The sequence below is a fragment of the Pristis pectinata genome, chromosome 18 (genome assembly GCF_009764475.1).
Source record: "Pristis pectinata isolate sPriPec2 chromosome 18, sPriPec2.1.pri, whole genome shotgun sequence".
Lineage (NCBI taxonomy): Eukaryota > Metazoa > Chordata > Chondrichthyes > Rhinopristiformes > Pristidae > Pristis > Pristis pectinata.
The window spans coordinates 25520014-25544663 of NC_067422.1; the positions used below are offsets into that span (position 1 = coordinate 25520014).

The 24650-nt window shown below is 39.8% G+C and overlaps 1 protein-coding gene across 1 annotated transcript in view; it reads left to right on the forward strand.

The window, feature by feature from the left end:
• The window catches only part of fbxw10 (F-box and WD repeat domain containing 10), a 42858-nt gene extending 27307 nt beyond the window's left edge, over nucleotides 1-15551 (forward strand). The window contains exons 5-12 of the mRNA XM_052033334.1: nucleotides 2927-3030; nucleotides 7850-8053; nucleotides 8153-8274; nucleotides 11139-11287; nucleotides 12352-12494; nucleotides 13848-14006; nucleotides 14808-15085; nucleotides 15286-15551. Of these exons, the coding sequence (XP_051889294.1) occupies nucleotides 2927-3030; nucleotides 7850-8053; nucleotides 8153-8274; nucleotides 11139-11287; nucleotides 12352-12494; nucleotides 13848-14006; nucleotides 14808-15085; nucleotides 15286-15497 (1371 nt within the window). The 3' untranslated portion in view covers nucleotides 15498-15551. The remainder of the gene's footprint in view (nucleotides 1-2926; nucleotides 3031-7849; nucleotides 8054-8152; nucleotides 8275-11138; nucleotides 11288-12351; nucleotides 12495-13847; nucleotides 14007-14807; nucleotides 15086-15285) is intronic.
• The last annotated feature ends 9099 nt before the right edge of the window (nucleotides 15552-24650 follow it).

Below are 24650 nucleotides of genomic sequence, written 5' to 3' on the forward strand. Positions count from 1 at the left end.
GTGGAATGTGAGGAAAATCTCAATACACAGAGAGTGGTAATGATCTGGAACTCACTGCATTAAGAGTGGTGGAAACAAGACTCTGTCAGTGTTTTCAGGGGGGAAATGGAGAAGCATTTGAGAGAGAATAACTTGCAGGCTTTAAATAACCATACATTTTAACATTGACCTCATGCGCCTGATAATATAGGCATAGTATGTATTTTTTCAAATATCAAAAAATATGGTTAAATGAATATCATAAGCTTTCTTTAATAAAGTTGTATTTTGTTATTACTATTTCTCATTCTTCTTTCCATTTCAGTGCATCAAACATTACAATCAGGTTGGAAAACTGGCAGACTGCTTATTCCTCCTAATCTGCAAACAACCAACCTGTCTTTGATGATTGGTTATGCAGTTCCAAGCTATGCACGAAGGTCACCATCTAGTGGCAAGTCGTAGCAATAATTTACCACTGAATTCAAAACAGAGACATGAACTGGATAATAATTGGTCCAGATTTTTCATAGAAGTGCAGGCATTTCCACATAGAAACTGAATAAGTGTCAAGAAGTTCACAAGTCTATGCAAATGTGGCATTCTCAAAGTAATTGAGAGGTTCTCACTAGCAGTTTCCCAACCACATTTAGTCTCCAGAGGCAAAGTGCCAACTTTCTCTAGTTACCCAGCAGCTACACTGGGGAGTTTGCCTGTTGAAGCTGTGCCATGTTTAACCTTGGATAGGTTTAATGCCTCCATTCATTTCAATGGAGAGGAACAGCTATGAAGAAGAGAGACAAGTTTCAGACTTCTGGTCTCCACTTCTTCAGCTACTGACTAATAACTCTGAAGGACCATTTGAGAATTGGGATGCTTGCTCCTGTCTCTATACATCTGTGTGCTTTTCCATTTAGTTAACCCCAAGATCCTCCAGGAAACAAGCTCAGTTGCAGCAATTTTCATTTATAGGGCATTCCTTAATGACTTTGGAAAATCTAGAGAGTTCCAAGGTATAAATATTGTAAGCAAAACTCAATGGGTTCACAGTTTGTGGAAATGCTGCTTATTTAACACCTGAAGCTGTGATTTCACCCCTCCCCACAAAGTTTCTGACCTCTGTAATCCCTTGTGGTGAATCCAGCTAATGCATTGGAAATCTGGGGATAATTGGGGGATGATTCATTTTTGTTTTCCAGCTCTAATTGGTCACTAGCTGGACTCACCTTCACACATTCACTTCCACAAGTTTAACATATCTTTCAATTGAAGTATTTTGGGCATCCTTAAAGGTGTAAAACTTATAATTACCACATTTTGTATATTTATAGTCTAACTGCAGCTAAGATTCATAAAAAAAACACAAGCTATTGAAGAAGAATAGAAAAAAGATCTTTTGGCACTTCCCATGTAATTGGGAGCAACATGTTAGAGATCGCCACCCACCCGTTTTAATAAGTTTGGATAAGCAGGGTAGCTGTTGCAGTGCTTGCTTTTAAATATGACAGTTCACCAGCCAGCTCTCACTGCCTCAGGGATCTTTCTGCCTGCTGCAGAAAAGTAAAGGAAGGCTGAGTGGAACCTGGATTTGGAATTCACATTGAAGTTCCTGTTGTACCTGTTATTTTTGTAACATGGGGAGAGCTCTTGGGTATGGTATGTCTGGCTGGACCTTGCAGCACTGAATGCTCCCCAAATTCTACAATGGTTTCCAGTAGTACTTGGATGAAATGAGCACTTCCCTAGTAGGGGGTGCAGGTATGACTTCAGTCAGTGTCAGTTGCATTCAGCTGATACTAAAATTTCTGAAATTACTCCACATTATTGTGCACCAATACATGAAATGCCACAGCTGGTGTTGCATGAGGTGTGGAAGCAGATTCCTAGTGTGAGCAACAGTGGAACAAACCGGTACACTTTTCGTCACCAGTAAACTTCTAGGTCATGCAATTCTTGTGCTTGACAACAGCTGGCTGAGAGGTAATCTATACAAAGTATAAGTGAGCAAATGGCCTACAAAAGGTACATTTTGCTCTTGCATACATTGCACAGTGGGTTTACCATCCACTTTATATGCAATGAACTCCAACATTGTAGGTAGTGGCTACTGTACCATGTTTAGTAAGTCAAGCAAGTCCACTCATATATAGCTCCCAACAGCTGATGTGCAGAGTTGGAAGAAGTCTACAGTCCATATTCTTGCCAGGGAAGTGGTATATGAATGGGGCTGCTTAATGAGGAGGAAATAATAGAACTGAGTAATAAAAAAGTTCAACATTAGAAAACAATGTTAAATTGGTCTGGGCCTACAAGGGTACTGAAAGTAAATCTATACTCCAAATGGTCAGCACAATTTTAAAAATTGTTATTGGAATTATTTCCCTCTGTTAGACAAAATCATTCTTATCATAAGCAACATTAAAGCATATCTTCCTGTGTCAAGGAATGAAATGTCAATGGCTGCTTAATTTCTTGCCTGTGAACTATTTATAGACTGCCAGATAAAGTTATCCAGCACCAAGGTAAAGGATGCATATACCATCATCACTTGAGAAAACATTGACCTTTGCCACCTCTATTATATAATTGTTTTGCCAATAAAAAAACCTCCCATCTTTTTAAAAAATCTGTTTAAATTCATGGTTTTATGACATATGTAGACATCAATAACTGTGATGTCATTGTTCATTTGATTTTTTTTGTTGTGAAAAGTGTTGTGACATTGTTCTCCACTAAAAATTCCATACGTATGATTGTTGCTGTTATTGATCTATTACTAATTCAAATAAATTATTATTCTCCATGCATTTATATCATTGACTAGATTAAAAGAAGAAGTTCTTATCACTGCATTATTCTTGACACTGATAGTTACTTATGTCATAGAATCAAGTGAGACCTGATACTCAACACAATGTTAAATATGCTGATGTGTTTACTTTTACAGATTGGATTAACAGCAACATATACTGACATCTACACTGACATGATACAAATGGAGGAGAGAAATGTCTACTGTGGTCCTTATAATATAAAAGTCATCAAACAGCAGTATGTGAATCATGTAATAAGTGTGTGAAACGTTAACATGTTCCTTTAATTTATGCTTCCTTTAGTAATTTTAGTGAGAATTAAATTGTTGAGTTAAATATAAAGCATGGAGACTTTCTGACAACAAGTCACCAGTTTTGGAAATGTAGTGCAAATTGAATCCAATGTTCAGCTGCAAAGCTGCATTTTGGTACAGTTTTACAGCTGAACCATACACTCATATTATTGTCAAATTCACTCTACATGATATTTGAAAGGCCCCTTTTGATGAAATGGTTATCTTACACAGTCTTCACATTATCTTTATATTGAAAATCATTGTGAAAATAATCTATTCATCAACTTCAAAACTAATTAACTCCAAGAGACGTTCCAAATTCCTAGAAGAGTAATATAAAAATGAAAGTCTTTATATCATTGGAGTATTCATTTACATGCAGTCTTCTGAAATAAGGGAAAATTATTCTCATTATTCTGAACTATATTAGTTGTTGGCTGTCCATCTTTTTTTAATAAATGGCACAAAGAGAGTACAGAGACTGAGGGACATTACACAACAGTAAATGTGTATCTTGCACCAATTCATTAGTCCTGATCAGAAACTTTGCTTGTTCAAAACTGACAAAACCTTTGGTGTGGTAGATTTCTTAGGGTTGAGTATTTTATCCCCAAAGTTGACATATCTGTTGTGAATTTCGAACTAGGGTAATCTTTTGTGACTGAGCTAGGCAATCCAGTGTTCCAGGATGCTGCTGATTGACGGATAGCTTGCCTCACTGATTAGAACTGGAAAGACAGACACATCACCAAGGATGAGATGCTCCTCATTAGATCTGAAGGACAATCTTTGTTGCTGGGCCTGAGATTCTTCAAATTTGGCTCTAGCTTACACCCACACATGATGCTACCCATGAATAATGTGATCCTACCCTGTGTTTTAAAAACATTAGAACACATCATCTTCCTTAGTTTTTGTTTCTGGGCTCAATGCTCAATTTGGAAGTCTAATTATGTTTTCTTTCCATTTTAATCTTTGTTTTTTTTCCCTTTTGTTCAGTTTTCCTCTGCTATAGATTTAGGTTTGCCATAGGTATCTACTTGGGCTCCATGATGTTTGATGCACCTCCTGAGCGATCTAGTTACCTGCCTTTTGTTTTGAAGCTTGGATTCAGCCTTGCATCACCTTGCACAGTACTGGAAATTGGGAATGTAGTAACAAAAATGCTAGAGATATTCACCTGGGGACAGAAACAAGACACAAGGGGAAGGCACATGGTGAACTTGGCTCCTTTTTGGTTTAGATAGATTAAGAAGGGGATGTTAATTTAAAAAAATAGAAAATGATGGAAATACTCAGCAGTCGATGCAGTAGAGAAACAAAGTTAACACTTCAGGTCAATGACCTTTCATTGGAACTCATGGAGAAACCCATGGGCTATGTCATAAGTTAGTCTCACTTCTGATTAAGCAGGTTTAGAGAAGCGAAGGAGTGGAGGAGAGGAAGAAGGCCTGTGTTACTTTGGAAGGCAGGAATTATTGAATTTCCAAAAGTTATGAGAAGATAAGATAAAATAATATGGATCTAGAAAGGCTATAATTGCAACAGCATTGTCAGTGCCAGAACCAGCAGCTCAAAACAGTGGATGGCGTGGTTATAATCGAAATTGTACAATGCAGTGTTGAATCCAGAAAGTTATAGAGTGCCTAATCGAAAGATGAGTTAATCTTCCCTACCTTGTTTTGAACCTTATTGTAATGGATAGGAAGCCAGGAACAAAGGTTGAAGTGGCAGTGAGGCAAAGATTTAAAATGGCAAGAAATGTGAAGATCAGAGCTAGATGAAGGAGTTAAGCAAACTGAGTAATCAATCTATATTTGATCTACACAGCTTGGAGGAGACTACACTGAATTGAATTTGGGCTCCTTATTTAAGAAAGGATGTGCTGACGTTGGAGAGGGTTCAGAGAAGATTCACTAGAATGATTCCAGGAATGAGAGGGTTAACATGAGGAATGTTTGATGGCTCTTGGGCTGTACTCCTTGGAGTTCAGAAGAATGAGGGGGGACCTCATAGAAACATTTTGAATGTTAAAAGGCCTGGACAGAGTAGATGTGGCAAAGTTGTTTCCCATGGTAGGGGAGTCTAGTACAAGAGGGCACGACTTAAGGATTGAAGGGCACCCATTCAGAATAGAATTTCTTCAGCCAGAGAGTGATGAATCTGTGGAACTTGTTAGCATGGATGGCTGTGGAGGCAAAGTCATTGGGTGTATTTAAGGCAGAGATAGATACCTATCAATCTCTGAGTACCTGATACCTGAGTAGCCAGGGCATCAAAGGTTATGTTGAGAAGGCGGGGGAGTGGGGCTAAATGGGAGAATGGATCAGCTCATGAAAGAATGGCAGAGCAGATTTGATGGGCTGAATGGCCGACTTCTGCTCCTTTGTCTTATGGTCTAGGTACAAGTGTCTGTTTCCCCTGGAAGGATTGCTCTAGGCTCCCTGTGATGAGAAGGGAGAAGGTTAGCAGGCAGGAGTTGGATCTGCTGGGTTAGTATGGGACATTGCAATGGGAAGGTAAATGGGTTTGAGTTTGGGGATGAGAGGCAGTTGGTTGGTGGTTATTAGAATAGTGGACTATGATGTGGCAAAGTGACCTTTCAGAATCCTGGAGGGTACAGGGAGGACATGTGGCAGCATCAGATGGAGATGGTGGAGAACAATCTGCTGAATGTGCATATTAACATTTCCCAAGACAATGGAAACACAACTGAAAACTTAACTCTACTTTTCCCTTCGCAAATGCTGCCCAATCTGTTGAGTATTTCCAGCATGTTCTGTTCTTGTTTTAGATATCCAGCATTCACGATATTTTGCTTTTAGCATCAGTGTAATAATGATACTCCTGTGATTGGTATTATATCTCTATGACTTAATTGCATCTGTTCCATTAATTTTTCTAAAGGTGGAATCAGCACTGGGCACAGAGTTGCTCGGTTTAGCTCATTAACTTGTTTTATCTCTGGTTAAACAAAACAGAGACAACTTAGTACAAAGAAGGTCACTGCTAGAGTAAGTTTGGCTTCACTTCATCTTATAAAACAAATTAAAGACTGACCAACTGTGGTTGGTGGGAAGGGAATTCTTGCTTACTGTGGATCACACTGTGATCTGTCAAGCCAACAGAGTAGAAATCATTTATTGCTCTCAGCCATTCTGCTGTTTTGATGCCTGTCACTTATCTTTTTGTTACTAATTCCTTCTCTAGCGTCTGCTAGGATTTCTGCTCAAAGAATTATTGTTTGAGAAGAGCATTCAATGCTTCAAAGCTGTTCCCCAAATCAGTTAAATTGTGGCTGATCTGATCTTAACTCTGTCTGACCGCCCTTGTTCCATAATTCCAGATACCCTTTCCTGTCAAATCCAGCAATCTCTGTTTTAAAATATTCAATTGATAAATCTTTTGGGAAAGCAGGGAGATGAAGGAAAGAGAAAGTTTCAGTCCAGATTTCTTTGTGAGGGAAGTGCTTTCAGACATCACCTCCAAACCATCTAGCTCCAATTTTAAAGTTATACCCTCATGTTCTGGACTTGCTTGTAGTTACTCTCCATTAACCTATTCAATTCTGAAGTCATTTTTAACTTCACAATTTGTTGATCCATGTGAGATTTAATACCTTTTTCTGCCACTAGATTGGTGATTCAACATCTTGTCTTATTGCAACACAGGAGGAGGCCATTTGGCCCATCAGGTCCATGCCAATTTCTTGGGAGCAATCACAGCTGCCCTATTACCACTCTCCTTATTTCCATGTACAGTACCCCTGCAATGTATTCTCTCTCATTTCTTTGTTCCTTTTGCCATTATCCTTCACTCAGGAGTAATTTAGTGTGTATTCTGTTATTACTTTTACCCTGTACTGCCTCAATGCACTGTGTAATGAATTGATCTGTACGAACAGTATTCAAGACTAGTTTTTCACTGTACCTTGGTACAAGTGACAATAATATACCAATAGCAATTAACCTACCAGCACATCTTTAGGATGTGACAAGAAACTGGAGAATCCAGCAGAAGCCCATTGCAGTCATGGAGAGAATGTGTAAACTCCACACAGACAACATCCAAGGTCATGATTTAACCCAGAGACCTGTGTGAACCGAGAGCTGTGAGGTCGCGGCATTAACAGCTGTGCCACCATCCCACCCAGCCAAAGAAAGGTCTGCAACAGCAAATACCGAGCAAGCAAAAATCTGCAGATGCTAGGAATCTGTATAAATAGAGAAAATGCTGAGGATACTAAAGCAACTCTATGGATAGAGAGACAGAGTTAAAGTTTCAGATCACTGAACCTTCATTGGTTTAGTTCTGATGAAGGGTTATTAACCTGACACATTAACTCATTTTCTCTCCAGAGCTGCTGCCAGGCCTGCTGAGTATCCTAGAATTTTCTGTTTTTATTTGAAATATTGAGAAAGCTTCTATTAAAATTATATTTTTTTATGTGCATTATGCTTAATATATATATAGTGACCACAGCAGCCTGAACGGAGTGACTGTATAATTCTGAAGTTAGAGCTTTGACTGAGTAGAAAATTTAGAGGTTCACAGATGTTAAATGCAGTTCCTTTATAAAATTCACATTAATAGAAGCACATGACTTGGAATAAGTCAATGGGCCTATTTAAATGATCCTGATTGAATATAGAATGTATAAAGATAGGTGACACCCATGGGTAAATAAAATAAAATGACAACAAACAGAGATAAAGAGAATTGACCAGCAATGTTTAAGCACTTCTGTCTTTGATTGTTCAGCACAGATCCTAGCAGGGTAATCCACTACAATGGTGGAACAATGATAGCCAGTGGCTCATCGGACCGGAAAATACAATTTTTGGATATCACTCGTTCCAAAGATATTACACGTCTAATACAAGGGCATGCTGGAAGCATTAAGGCACTGATTCTATGTGAGGAGCGCAATTTTGTCCTTAGTGGAAGTTTTGACCTCAGCATCAGGTGGGAGTTAAAATATTTTAAGATACATTTCTTAGTAAACAGTTTATTTCTAAATAAAATGATTATTAAAATGTCTTTTTGTTAATTGTTCAATTTTAGACGGTGGAACCTGATGACAGGGTCTTGTATGACCATGTACCGTGGTCACATGGGAATTATTACCTGTCTTGATCTGCACAAGGACAAGCTTGTATCAGGGGCAATGGATTGTCTGACCAAAGGTTAGCCAAACTCTGGGTATAATTTTACCCTAATCCACCTGGGAGTGGGTAGGATTCTACTTTTCCGGCTTTCCCAACTTTCTGTTGACTGTCATGGAGAGTAAAATCATAAAGGATGTAAAACAAACATTGGAATCAAGCCTGTCAATTTTGTGGTGGCCTGTTCAGAGTAAAATTGCTCTGTGCAAGTTAACATTCATGACTTCTAATGAAGGGTTCCATCCAATTTGTCATTTTCTTTTAGACATTGGCTGGCTTGTTGTGCATTTCCAGCAATGTTTTTTGTTGTTTTTCTGATTTTCTCTTTATCTGAGTTTTATTTTGTAGCTGATAGATCTTCATATTCTCAAAAGAACTGAGCAATTTCATGATTAGTTCCTTAAACAAGCTTTCTACACTCAATATTGATATATCCAGTGTTTCCACTGAAATTCAATACTTCTTAAAGGTTGCATTCTGCTATTGGTAGAACATAGTACATTATAGCACAGTATAGACCTTTTGGCCCACGATGTTGTGTCGATATTTCATCCTGCTCTAAGACCTATCTAACCCTTCCCTCTTACATAGCCCTCCATTTTTCTGTTATTCATGTAGCTATCCAAGAGTCTCTTAAACGTCCCTAATGTATCTGCCTCCACAACCTCTGTCGGTAGTGCATTCCACACACCCACCACTCTCTGTGTAAAAAACTTACCTCTGACATCCCCCCTATATCTTCCTCCAGTTACCTTAAAATTAGGCCCCCTTGTGTTAGCTATTTTCACCTTGGGAAAAAGTCTCTTACTGTCTGTGCCTCTTATCATCTTGTACACCTCTGTCAAGTCACCTCTCATCCTCCTTCTCTCCAAAGAGGAAAGCTCTAGCTCACTCAACCTATCCTAATAAGAAATGCTCTCCAATCCAGGCAGCATCCTGGTAAATCTCCTCTGCACCCTCTCTAAAGCTTCCAAATCATTTCTATAATGAGGCGACCAGAACCGAATACTCCAAGTGTGATCTAACCAGAGTTTTATAGAGCTGCAACATTACCTCGCGGCTTTTGAACTCAGTACCCCAACTAATGAAGGCCAACACACCATACGCATTCTTAACAACCCTATCAACCTGCGCAGCAACCTTGAGGGATCTATGGACGTGAACCCCAAGATCCCTCTGTTCCTCCACACTGCTAAGGGTCCTGCCATTAACCTTGCATTCTGCCTTCAAATTTGCACCAAAATCAGTTAATGTCAGAGATTAAAAATCAAACAGTTGCTGACACCTATCATTACCTTCAACGTTGTTTTCTATCTTTACTGGAGTATGTTTTGATATTTAAGAGTGCACTCTAATAACAACCAAGCAGATAATGCAATTGATGGTGTAAGGCAGCTGAGCTATAGTAATCCTTTATGCTAGTTGCATGATAAACTGATTATGAAGTCAGCTCATTCGCTGGGCTTGGTTCACAGCACATTTTCCATTTTCAGTCAATGCCTATTGGCAATACTTTGCTGCTTCCATTGACACCTCCTCGAGATCTTCCTTTGGTTTCCTCCTGGATTCTCCATCACCCCCTTTTGTCTTGCATCCAACCTCTTTCCCTTAAACTCCAGCCATCCACTCTTCCTGTTCTTTCCACTTCTCCCTTTCCCTACCTCTGCACTTAGCTCTGTCCAGTTTTAGTAAAAGCCCATTATTTGAAATGTTAATTCCAGTTCTCTCCACATGTTCCCTTACCTGCTGGATATTTCCAGCAATTTTTGTTTTACTTCAAATTCATAACAACTGCTTTTGTGTTTACTTAATCTGAAGCAGCAACAAGAGCCTAAAATAATAATTAGATATAATTTTTATTTTATCAATTCTGTTAATTTATTCGACTACTTTTGTCTCAGCATGGAATGCTTTAGAATAATTTGGATAGAATAATTTGGATTTGCCTATGTTCAGAGACTGGTGAGTGGGCCAACTTAGTTGTGGGTTGTGGAGCTACGATAGTTGATTGCTGATAACTCAGCAGCCTCATACCACTGGGTGTGAGGCTGCTTCACACTCTGAATAGCTTAATTCCTTCACACAATGAATCGATCATTACCATACATTGTTAAATGTCAAAGTGAATTCCAGAAATTGAACACAAATGGAAAAAACAGTGAAGTTAATGATAATTGTTTGTAACTGATCTTTAAAAGGTGCCTTGATACTGAAAATCTCTTAACCTTATAAATGGAGTGCAATTTCTATCCTTACTAAACAAAATCCAGCATTTTAAATACCTAGATATTACTAGAATTCTATCTTAGAAAAATAATATGAAATTTAAAACTATTGCATATTTTGTAGCTCAGTGACACAGTGAAAACAAATAACTATTACTGAGATCTATGTGGTCTTGGCTGCATCAGTGCTGTATAACAAATATGAAGCTAGTAGCAGTGGCATTAATTTATGGTTTACCCCTATCATAGTGATGGAAATATGAGTTTCAATAACACCGGCTGAGAGAATGAAAATGTCATTCATTATATTATTTCTGTAAATTTCACTAAAGACAATTAATCTTAGGAAGGTGCAGTATTATTTAAGGAAGTAATTCCCTATTTGTTTCTGTTGTTTATAGCCTAGTCATTTTAGAAATGCATCTTTCTCACTCAGTTCTCCACAGTTATGGATCTAGTCAATCCATTACCTAATTTCATGCAATAATTCAATCTAACCTATCACATACAATGTCCTTGCATGCAGAGCTACAAAGTCATATTACTTTGTCTTAATTGGCTATATAATCAATGATAAATCTATCACCAGGAAAGTTCTAGTCAATGTGAAATCCTGTTTTGAACATAATTTTGCACTCACTTTTTTTTTAAAACCACCAGTATGGGACCTTGAACGAGGAAAATGTATCTCCAGCCTCAGGCATGAAAAACCAGTTCTGTCTGTGGCTATTCGTGAGAAGAATGTGGTAAGCGGCTGTGAGAACGGAGAAGTCCACGTGTGGACCCTTGAACCTCCTTCATTAGTTAAGGTATTCAAGGAAGAATAGATCCATTTCTTCAATGCTGTCTTTCCTTCTGAGGATGCATAATCCCACTGGACAATAGGGAAATGATGCAACGGCAGGGAAAGCGTCATAAATAAGATTAACTTACCCTCTTCCTTTATTATTTAAAATTACTTTATTCATAAAAAGATCAAATGTATGAAGTACAGAATATTCAAAGCAACATTTTCATAACAAGTTATATTCTTTCCTTAATGTTAGCATATCATCAGTTATCATTCATCTGCAATGATAATTTACAGTTCACAGAGAATAACAGATTTCAACGAATTAGTATGCAATGGTTGGAGGGCTCCAGACTGTGACCATTGTCATGGTTACACCCAACTTCAGCAATCCCTCAGCATGTAGTTCTCGATCTTAGTGCATGCCAGTTTGCAGCACTTGATCGTGAACACCAGTGAGTTTTGAGTAAGAACAGAAGGCATCTTTAATTTCATTCTTACTTTTCCATCAATATTTGACACCTGTTTCAATGTACACCCCTGGGAACAACCCACACAGCACAGAGTTCTGCATTATGCAGTTGTTTGTGACAAACCTTGACAAATTCTCTACATCTCTTCCTCAACTTTCCTGACAAAGGCACATTCTAGCAGTAGATGCCAAGAGTCTCATTCCCAATGCAGCCATGATGAGGACAGTATGTTCTGTGACCAATATTCTGGCCATACGTGACCATCCTCTTTTTGGTTTGCTTTTGCCAAGGAAAAATATGGGATGACCTGTGGAACTGTCAACTGTGGAAGTTCAGCACTTCCCTGTCTATTTAATCATTCATAAGGACTATACTTTCCTGAACTTCACCCAATGTCAAGTACTCATTTGAGGTTCTTCTTTTGCTTAGCTCTCTTACCAAGGAATAGCATTAGCCCTGCTGATGCTTAATGTAGGATCTATACATTCTACACTATTCAACATGCTAAGTAATGCTTCGCCAAGTTTAAATTAATTGTGCATCACTCTAGTAAGGTTGGTTGGTCACAGTATTTGTTTCAGTTGATGCATTTTCCTTTTCCATTATTCAGATTCTAACTGGTCACAATGGCCCAGTCAGATGTTTGTCTTTCGACCAATGGCACTTGGTTAGTGGGAGCGAGGATGCAAATGTTAAGGCCTGGAGTATGATTGGAAAATATAATAAATGTTTATTGACATTCAAGCATCCAAGGTGAGTAACTTAATTGAATAAAATACTTTAGTAATCATATTAATTCTAAACTCTCAACACTAAAAATGAATTTCACCAAAAGTGATGAAAAATAATTGTTACTTTTCATTGTGATATGTATTAGATTTAACATCTATTTCTTGATTTCACAATTGAACAATGAATGATTATTTTCTCCATCATGGTACCTAGAAATTTCTCTGCCCTTTTACTTCTGAATGTTAAAATGATGGTGCAAGGCTCTCGAATGCTTTTTGGAGAAAAGCACCTTTTAAAGACTGAAATGTGTTAGTGCCAACTGGAGAAAAAAAACTTTGCTGGGCTCCCTCATGTATCACCACGCAGGCATTACTACTCAAACTTATTGCTGTTAGCACTTGGACTCATAGCTGCAGGTTCACCAGCCAGCCCTTAATGGTGCAGTAGGTGAAGTGTGGTGTGGTGAAGCAGAGAAAGGCAATGACCATCCTAATGTAGCTGTGATCAGCAAACTGTGAGCTGTGCCATACACCAGCAGATGTGGACTGGTATGATCCTAAGGGCAGGAAGCAGAGAGTGAGTATGACCTTGACCTCCATTGTGAGACCTCCATTGTGTGAACCTAAACTTTAGGTATTGAGTTCACAGATACCCAAAAGAGCTGCTTCACAGTGGGCATATAAGGCCTCAGCACCCAACACTTTATCCATTTGGACTTCACTGGAAGCCACCCTTTTATCCACCCTTAATGGAGAAGCAATATCACACAAGCTATTGTTTCTGAAGGTAGTCCTCCATCCCACCTGTGAACTCAGAATGCCTCAAGTTCACAAATTATGTTTTTGTATAACATCAGTGTGTATTTTTATGACTTTGAAGCATTGTGGTACTTGGCTCTGATATCTACACAGTTGTAGGATGGATGTGAGGAAACCCCAGAAGAATAGGATTCCTGTCCTTCAAATATTCTCTGCCAATAAGGGGATTTTACAGGATAAGTTAACAGGTCCTGCTCCTACTTGCCCCACAGTTGTAAGGGCATTCACCTCCATTTATCTTCTGGGTTTTCCAAAGCCAAGGAATCCTGGTTAAAATAGAAAAGCTATTAAAGAGATGGAACATAGATGCTTTAAAGATTTCAACAAATGACCCACCTCCTGAAAGAGGCCTGCCTGCCTGCCTTCTTTGTTATTACCAGAATTGATTGGAAATAGATGGTTACTGTTTCAATTTTTAAAATATTTTTGCATTTTTCACAGTTTAACCTATCACCCTTTCTTGTTTTTGATTTCCCTCATTGATTTAATTTACATTTCAAGATTAAATGTTAGTTGGAGTTGTTAGAATTTTATTTGTGACTATATTGCACTGCAGGGAGGTGCTTTGTCTGCACCATCTTTACCTTCGAGTACTCAGTGGGTGCAGCGATGGAAAGATCAGAATTTTCGACCTCTACCGTGGCACTTGTCTAAGAGTGATGAGAGCAAGTGGCCGTGGTGATCCTGTGCTTTCTTTTTATCTTTCTGCAAAGAGGTCTGTATTGTGTAAATTCCCTAAAATTAAATACTACTTTTAACATTCTAAACATTTTAATATTACAGTTATCATTTGTTATTGGCTGTCAAGTAATTAGAAATTATCACCTTAGAGATAGGTCAATAGTCTCCTGCTGCCAAAACAAACTAATAAAGTTAAGCAGCTCTGTGTCTGCTGAGTGCTTTACCATTTTATTGGAACGCTGGAATGGCATCAGGGTAAGTGGGAATGGCAGCGGCTGGAAGAAGGGTGGAGAGATGGGGCACTGATGAGAGGCCCAGGAGGTTAAGTGCGCTCTCGCCATGATTGTTGGAGAGTTGTTAGGATCTTGGGGCTGGGAATTATGAGCTGGGAGCAGAGATGGCCAGCTATCTTGTGGGTCTGATCTTAAGTTCAGGACCAGGGGCTTATAATTGGATCCGGGTTGTGAAAAGGAGTCAGTGTGTGTTGTGGTGACCAGGAATTTGGGGAGGAGTGGGGATGGGGCTCGGGTGGTGGTCAGTTCCTTGGGAGGTTGGCCTGGCTAGAAAGCTTAGTAGAGGGACTTGCTTTAAATACGTTACATAAATCTGGAATAAAAAGCTATTATCGGTAAAGGTAGCCATAAACATTATGCAATGTAACCAATTTGAGCCTGCAGACCCCTAGTGTGGTTGGATCTTAATTTCCTCCTAAGTTTGGAGTCAACTCAAGGTGTCCAATTAATGCTAGCCTTGTTAGCAATGTATCACATGAATGAATGCAATTTTGTTTTCTTTCTCTGAGAATGATCACAGATTTCTGCACTGTTTTATTTAGCATTGTAATAAACACTGTCGCCAATGTGGTAGCATTTCACTTCGAGGATGTTACATGGGATTACACAGCACCATCTGCAGTCATTGAAAGTCCAGCACAAGAAGACTTATTTAAAATGGCACCACTGAGGAAACAACCATACAGTTATGTTCGTGCTCAGCGCATGAGAAGAATTGGTTCAACCAATGAAAAGATCTATCACAGACAGGATATCGCACAAAAGGGACTGTCCCATCATGCACGCTTAATGTCAAGCAGATGCATGCAAGAGGCACAAAGTAAGTCCTTTCAAAAGTTCTCAGATAGTTATTTCTAAAATGTTTTTTTTCATCCCACATGCAGTTGTGGTTTTTTTTGAGATTCAGATTACATTGAAAGTTTAACACAGTTAAGTAAAGAGCAACATGATGTTGATTGACATTACTTTGCAGTTGGTTACCTTTCAGATATTATTTATCTCTTTGTTATTCTTTGAAAGGGATTCAGTCAGATTCCATGAAAATTCCCAACTTGAGGGAATTTCAATATCACCGTCCTGATGCTATGCTCATTAACCAGAAATCAGAATTACCTTTCAAGCCATCACCAACTGGTTGGGTTTCCAGTAGCCCAGAAGTGCTCTCACAAAGAAGAATAAATGATTATGTACTGTCCAGCAGTGGTTATGGTGAGATCCTCAAAAATATTTAATTTCTTTTGACACATTAAATATTGATCATTTTGATTACTTTTCAAATAAAATTTAGCATGTCAGATAAACAGATAGTTTGCTGCTTTTCTGTGATGATATTCTCCCATTCCACTTCTTGGATCTGTGGCTTATTATTTGTTTCCTCCTCATTTAGATGCTTCCCACTTATGAACTTCTGGTATTTTTTTAAAAAAAGAATGCAGGAGGTTTTTTAAAATGACTCCAGAGGAATTTGCACACTATTTTAGGTCATTGTAAAATACAGAACTGAGTACTTGAGCTTTTATTAGCAATGCAATACTTAGTAAAAGATACATTAATATTCCCAGTTCTAAGTTCTTTAGAGTGAAACTCAAATCAAAAAGGGAGACTTAAGTCCTTGTTGAGCAGCAGTTTGGAAATTGAGTTTGGAAAAGATGTGGGGAAATTTGAACCTTTCAAGGTTAATGGCCCTAAGCATTTAATGTTTTAGTTAGAGCAATGACGATTTGCTCATTACTTAGAATGGAGTGATCATCTGCCCATGTTTGGGGAACATGAGTGTGAAGGGCAGCATTTCATCAACAGGATAGAAATTCCTCCTGGGATTAAACAAGACAGGTTCAATCACCTCCTCCAAGAACATTTTGCATTGTTGTCGGTGGGTCTATATTTTGCGCAGAATGGAATATCGAGTGGGATTAGGTTTTATTCTTTACAAGTGTATGGTTGAGCAACTAGTCATATTATCTTGGCACATTTGGAACAAACTTAGTTTATCACTATCACAGTGATTGAAATGACCCAACTAAGTTATCTTCTTCACTGGGATGTGGGTCCCTAGGATTGCTCTCCCACACATACAGCAGAATTCCAGTGGGAAACTATTCAATAGTCATCAGGAAAAAGCCATTACTGACTTTCTCCTTCTTTAAATCAGTATGCTAATTCAGCATGAGTTCAGGAACAAGTTGTGCTCATTTCTGTAGCATGAATGGAACTTAGCCTTCCCTGACTTAAAAGGATTGAACTGCCACCAAATACCAGGAAAATACAGTTATGTGGTGACTCACCTCACCAGCATTGAACCGGCTTCCGACATCGCGAATGTCGTCTGAGGCCCCGATCCAAAATGGCGCGGGGCCCTCCTTCTTCTCCATCATTGGGCTAGGAAAGCCCACATGCGGGAAAGTCAGGTGACCCGTGCATGACATCAGCGCGGGAACTGTAGTGCAGGAAGCTTTTGGATATTAAAGGCGCCCCTGTCGTTCATTCTACTTCTGACTTCAAACCCTCGACTCTGTCTTCATTTCGTAGTGTGTAGCTAGTTGCCACATTGGTGACCCCGACGGGCCCAAACATTTTTGGACCCACAATGTCTGCACACACTGCCAAACCTCGAAAGTACAGCAGCAATGTCAAGGCCCCCCTGCAGGACTTTCAACCTACCCGCCGGAGGTTCGACTGTATCCACATCGACCTGGTCGGCCCCCTCCCAGTCTCCCGAGGAGCGTGGTACCTCCTCAGGATTGTCGACCGTTTTACCTGCTGGCCTGAAGCCATTACCCTTGCAGACACCTCCACCCAGTCTTGCGCATGGGCCCTTTTGTCAACTTGGGTGGCCCGTTTCGGTGTCCCGGCACATATCACCTCAGACAGGGGAGCTCAATTCACCTCCGGCCTGTGGTCTGCCATCGCCGACTTGTGAGGTTCCCGGATCCACCTCACCACCGCCTATCATCTGCAATCCAATGGGCTGGTGGAGAGGTTCCATCGACACCTGAAGTCGGCCCTCCTGGCCCGCCTTAAGGGGCCCAACTGGGTGGACGAACTCCCCTGGGTCCTGCTGGGGATACATACCATGCCGAAAGAGGGCCTGCAGGGAGATGGTCTACAGAACGCCCTTAGTCATCCCAGGCGACTTCCTACCAGCCCCACGGAGGCCAGAGGAAGAACCTGCTGCGACGCTCAACCAGCTGCGTGAGCGGCTTGGAAACCTAGCCCCGATACCCACCTTGCGACACGGACAGGCCTCGACACGTATGCCGACTTCCCTCCGAGACTGTAAGTTTGTCTTCATCAGGAGGGACACGCACCGAACACCACTGCAGCGGCCGAAGGGCCATTCCGGGTCGTCAAGAACAATGGGTCTATGCTCGTGCTGGACATTGGGGTGGGGGGCCGCAAGGTTTTTACAATTGACTGGCTGAAGCCGGCTCACTTAGACTTGGACCAACCCACGGTGGTCCAGCGAGCGCGATGCAGGGGCAGGCCACCCAAGTCATAGTTTATTTTCTTCTAGTTTTAGCGACGGTATCGCCAGTTCTGGGGAGGTGTTATGTGGCGACTCACCGCACCGGCATTGAACCAGCTCCCAACATTGCGAACATTGTCAGAGGCCCCGATCCAAGATGGCGCGGGGCCCTCTTTCTTCTCCATCGTCGGGCTAGGAAAGCCCGCGCGCGGGAAGGTCAGGTGACCCACGCGTGATGTCAGCGTGGGAAGTTTTCGGATATTAAAGGTGCACCGCGCCCCTGTCGTTCATTCGACTTCTGACTTCAAACCCTTGACTCTGTGTCTTCATTTCTTAGTGTGTAGCTAGCCGCCACAGTTACTTATTTCATTCAAAAGTGTATGAAGTCAAGATAAATATGATCTGTCTTGTTTACCTCTCTCTCCTCACTCCATAGCATACAGGCATCAGGGGTCAGTTTGTGCCAATATACTATTTTCCTCATGTTCTTAACGCAAGAGTATTTTGTAACAATATAACCAGTATATTGGTTTATTATTGTCCCATGTACTTGCACATCAATATCGACAGCATAACTAAAATATTCTGCAGGATTGTGGGCCAGACCAGCTGTGACAAGGATGCTCAGGCTCATCTTTACCTATACCGTTAGAAAAAAAATCTGCATGCATTTGCTGTCAACGTTTTAATTATAAATTCTGAATGCATCAGTTGTGCAAACCGTCTTTATAAGTGCCAGTCATGGCTCAGTGCCAGCAATCTTGCCTTTGGTGTCAGAAGTTTATTGTTCAAGTCCAAATCCTAACACTTCAACATAAAATCTACGCTGCTACACCAGAGCTGCATTTTGGATGAGATATTAACATGCATGTTCTCCACAGGGATATGTATGGAAATTTGACTGCTTTTGGAGTCCTTTAAACAGATGCATGTACATGCATGCATGTCCTTAATGTGCTTATAATTAGGAGGAAGTGGAGTTCCTGCCCCCAACCCCACATCACCACCACCAGCACCCATGTAAATGCCACTGGTATGAACATAAAATATCTCTTGACATCATTTAAGAAAAGCAGAAAAGTTATTTCTATGTCATGGTAAATGGTCATCTCTCAACTGTCATTTTAAGAGATTATCAAATTTTTTTTTGAGGGATACGGAGTAAAGTGGCTTCCTTGCTTCCCACAACACTTCAAGAGAGATGAGCACACAAGAGTAAAGTGAGAATATAGAGGGTTTGGGATGCAGTTCTTTAAAAAAGACCTTTTCCATGACTCCTGTTGCAACTTATTATTGGAAAGCACTAGGTTATAACAAATTTCAATACACCATTTTTGGTCTTTCTATAGATAAAAGGACGGATTCATTATCAAAAGCTTCAAGGCTTCTGTCAGCAAGCGAGCAAGATACTTTAAAGCAGATTAAAAAACACAGGCTGTCTAGGCCAAGAACTTCAGAGCAGATCTACTTGACTGTCAATGCTATCCAGAACTCCTTTGGATTTGATGAAACAAAAATAAACACTCTCTATAACATTTCACTTTCAGATGACTGGGGTCAGCACCTATGTCCTTTGAAAGATATGGAGAGAAGACTCATTGCAAAAAAGCACGTAGTCAAAAGTAGTAACATTATTGAAGATGACATTGAATCAACAGAAGAGTGTGTTGATATCCAAACCATTCTTCCCACTTTTGATTTAAAAAAGCAAAAACATAGCCAGAAATATACACTTCACACCCTTAATACAAAGTGTTTTGCAACAAAACCAATGATTAAACGATCAAAATCAACTCTAGGGTTTGTAGATCCTGTGCAATTTATCAGTCAAAAGAATAGGCCACGAACTGCGTTTGAAGACATACCCAAGAAAAATGAAGTATCAAATGATTCAAAAGAAAGAAATCAACCCAATAGCTTCTCAGTTCCAATTTCTATGATATCCTCAGTAGCTGCAAAATTGAAGTCTGAACAGAGTGTAATCATTAACCCATTTCGAAACAAGAGTGGCTTCAAACTTTGGACACCGAAACAACAAAAAGAATACGAGGAAAAAATAATTGCAGAACACAATATGAACCAACAGAGACTAGAACAGGAAAAGGGTATAGCTAATCAGAAGGCGTTGTTAAAGAAAAGCAAAGTACTTGAAATCAGACAGAATTTGCATAGATCATAGACAGAATATAGAGCAATAATTGAGAAATCTTTTGCCATTTGCAAGGCTAACATTGTGTCATTTTGTCTGTCCCCTTCCAAACCAAATTGGTTATGTAAATGTTTGACAAACATTCAATAGTTGTCAAAATAAATAAATCTGTAAAGATTTCAACAAAAAAAATTGAAAGCAGGATAACTTGTTGTGACAAAGAGTGTGCCATTTTGTATTATAATGGAATGTTTTTTTTAAAAAGACAGGATTCACCAATAATGGAAGCAACGTTTACATGCTTCTGTTTGTATTTAGTTTCTTACTTCATGCAAACCAGTCAACGTGTATGGATCTGGCAATCTCAGGTCCATCATCTAAAAATTCTTATTCAAAATGGCCATCAAGTAATGATTATTTCCTACTGTTTCAATTGGCAGTGTAGTGATTCTAAGGTGGACGATAACTACAATGAAGTAGGTTTGATATTATTTATAAAAGCACTTTATAAGAGGTCAACCATAATATGTTTTTAAGCAGAACTAAAACTGTCAAGGATTTAAACCCATTTATCTTTGCTACTGGACCTTGCAGACAGATTTTAATGATTACAGGGTTGTACATATGGAAAAATATGAATTACAAACAGCAAGGGAGCCCAGTTTAGGAAAACCAATTAAGGGCATGTTTGGAAATAAACTCCTGCTGTTCCCTGGTTTTTCTCCCCAGAGGCAAGAGGACAAATCCAGCACTTCTTTGTGAGAGCCCAGGTACAACTGATGGTACACACAGTAAGCCTTTTAAAAATGAGAATGAAATGGTGCTCTCAACCAAAATAATAAGCAATTAAATGCAAAAGGTGAATTCAGGAAATAAAATCAAACAAGGTTCTCTTACCTGTCACAGAAGACAAGTGAGCATATTGCATAACAGTACCAAAAGGTTTTGTGGGCTCAATTAAAAAACTGGAGGAGGTCATTTAGCACCTCAGACCTCTCCAGTCATGGCTGATCTCTCCCCAGACTGCATAAACCTGCTTCTGACTCAAATTCCTTAATATTTTGGCAAACAAAAATACATCACTCTCAGATTTTTAAGATGCTACTGACCTAGCATAAATTGTTGTTTGCAGAAGGGTTTCAAACTCCTTCCAGCCTTTGCCTGTAGAAGTGTTTCCCATCTTCACTTGAGGAAGGCCCGGCTCTAATTTTTAGATTATCCCTCAGTCTTAGACTCCCAACCTGTGGGAATATATTCTCTTTATTGACCCCTCGCCACCTGCAAGTTCATCTTAATATCTCGAAAGCTTGGATCATCTTTATTTCAATGAAGACAACTTGATTTGTGCAATCTTAAATCTTAATTATTGGACTTCAAGTAACATTCTGGTAAATCAACACACCACTCCCTCCGAGCTCCAAGGTGTGGTGCCCAGAACTGCTATTGTAATGAAATGAACTGCATTGTGATTACCCTTGCCCCAAATGTTCCACTACTTTAGGGCTGTCTACTGTGGAATCAAGTGGACCAAGAGCAAGAATAAGCAGTACTTCCTTCCATGTTGGAGAAACTACATGCTGGGAAAACCCTCTCGTTCTTTTTAACCAAACAATCCTTCTTATCTCATTATAATTTGATAATCTTTTTCAATTATAGCTCTACTTAAAATATATGCTTCCCCATATCATCCACAATTACAATGGATGTTTTGATAAAGGATGTGATGCTATTGAAGGAAAAGTAAGTTCAAGAAGCCATATACAACCTTTCACCATTTTTTTTTTACATTTTTATATTCTCCAACTTATTGAGTAGTCAACACCACATCTCCAAATAACATAACCAATATCTTGTTTATCCTCAGCCCAAAAGGAGATTGTTTGGATCATGTTATTTAAATCCTTCTATGATATTACCTAAGTAGATGAAAATATTTAAAAAACTACAGATGCCAGAAATGCCACACCTCTGCTCCCACCCTCCAGAGTTCCCCTGGTCCCTACCTTCCATCTCACCAGTCTCCACATTCAATAGATCAGCCTTTACAACTTCTGCCAGCTTCTGCAAGATTCCACCACCAATCACACATTCCCCTCTTCTCCCCTTTCAGCATTTTGTAGGGAATAACCCCCTCTGCCTCTCCCTGTTCTGCTCTCCCATTCACCGCTCCCCATCTTATGGAACTTCCCCACTCTACTACTCGAAATGCAACAGCTGTCCTCTCACCTCTTCCCCTCCTGCCATTCAGACACCCAAACAGTTCCCAAGTGAAGCAGCAAGTCACTTGCACGTCTTTCAATCTAGTGTATTGCACTTGGTGTTCACAATGTGGTCTCTACACTAGGGAAAAATAAATGCAGACTGGTTGATCATTCTGCAGGACTGACCCAAAGTTCCGATTGCCTGCCACTTTAATTTACATTTCGCATTCTGACATTTGTGTCTGTGGCCTTCTGAACTGTTACAACAAGGCCCGATGCAAGCTTGAGGAACAAGACCTCATCTTCTCTCTGGGCACACTGCAGCCTGTTGGATACTATACTGAATTCTCCAACTACAGGTAACTCCCTCTTTCTGTCTGTATCAGAACTGGCCATTTCTGCCTGCCATCACGTTGGCTCAGTTTTTTTTCTACAGCTTTTTTGTCTCGTCTGACCTGTTGGGCACATCCCATTACCTTACAATTAGCAACACAATACAAAGAAGCTTAAATCTGATCTTAACCACTACTTAACAGTCATATTATTCAGTCTGGATGAAGGGTCTCAACCCAAAATTTTGATTGTCCATTTCCCTCCATAGATGCTGCCTGACCTGCTGAGTTCCTGCAGATTCCAGCGCCCACAGTTTCGCGTCAGCCATATTATGTCTCCTTGTCTCGACCTACCAGAGATGGGCCCTTTGATCCACCCATCCCTCTCCCAACTTCTCTGCTACTTGATGGTGGGTCCTGAACTTGAAATGTTAATGGTCTCTCTTTCTACAGATATTGTTTCTTAACATTGCTGGACATCTTGGAGAGCTAAAGGTTAATAACGAAACCATCTTGTACATTACAGCATCGGGCTTTCTAAAAGGAAAACAATGCAAATAAATGGCAGGGATAACTAAAACCACAGTTGATTAAATCATAAGAAATGCAATAAATAGAGACTCAGATTAATTAACTACGATGTAGTAGGAAAGCTTAAGACATAGCCCAGATATTGCATATAGATGAAAAATATTAATATCAGTGTTTAATGTGTACCAATTATTGGAGGTGCTATCTACACCATAAGATTTATTTATCAGTCACATGTACATCAAAACACACAGTGAAACGCATCTTTTATGTAGAGTGTTCTGGGGGCAGCCTGCAAGTGTTGCCACGCTTCGGGCGCCAACATAGCATACCCAAACTCCTAACCTGTACGTCTTTGCAATGTGGGAGGAAACCGGAGCACCCGGAGGAAACCCATGCAGTCACAGGGAGAACATACAAACTCATTACAGGCAGCGGCTGGAATTGAACCTGGGTCGCTGGTGCTGTAATAGCGTTATGCTAACCACTACACTGCCGTGCCTGCTATTCAATTAATGGCATTTAAAAATCAGAAAGTCATCTTTGAAATGCCAAATGCTGCCTTATATAGTTTAAAAAAAACCTCCGTAATGAAACAGCACTCCCATTTCCAACATCAAATATCTGCCAAATGTTTGTCTAACAACCTGCGTTATAGCCCTATGGCCTCAAAAACTGGGAAGGCATTTTTTTTTTAAATGCAATTGCAGAATATCTTAATCACTGGTTAGGTCAGCATTTATCACCCTTTCCTAACTGCCCTTTGAACTGAGAGACTAGCTGGGGGTATTTAAGAGTCAACCACATGGCTGTGTAACTGGTGTGCAATCAACCCTAGGCTAGGCTGGGGAAGGAAAATTAATTCCATTCTAACTACTTACAATGACAATGTAAAATTAAAATACTGTAGATGCTAGATGACCTGTTACTTGAAATAAAAGCAAAGTGCTGAGTACATAAATGACAACTTGTAGTTCCAAGGTCACTATTACCAGGACTGTAACGCTAAATATTACACATATGTTGCACTGAAATAATCAAACCAAGTTATATGGAATGATGAATAAAATGCATTTGAATATCCATGTATCAAATCTTATCTTCTCACTGTCTAGTATTAAATTTCAACTGTTCTTTTGTAACATCAAAACTAGCAAGATACAAATTAATCTCAATTTACAGATAATCATTTGATTCTGGTATTTTACAATTCATCACATCTAAGACTTTAAGTCAATCCAAAATTCTGGTTTCTAAATCCTAGCCCAACCAGGTTATGCTTACAGCCCCCTTCAATTTAAGACTCTCATTTGCATGTGTACTTCAAAAGTTCCTTACAACCTAGGAAGCCATTTCAGCCCATTGAGTCTACAGTAGCTCACAAACCAATCCCATTTCCCTGTAACCTATACTTCTCATACTTCCATTAACTTCCCCCCCCCCCCCCCCCCCCCCCCCCATATCCCCATATTCTACCACTCACCAACACACTACAGGCAACTAACAGTGGCCAATTAACCCACTAACATGTACGTCTTTGGGATGCGAGAAGAAATCAAAGCACCCGGCGAAAACTGATGAGTAGTGGTATTGATGGAATCGCTCAGAGCTAGAATCGGCTCAATGGGCCAAACGGCCTTCTAAAGAAATATGAAATCTCCAGTGTGGAGATTATATCGTGATGCCTGTTAAACAGTTCGGGCTGA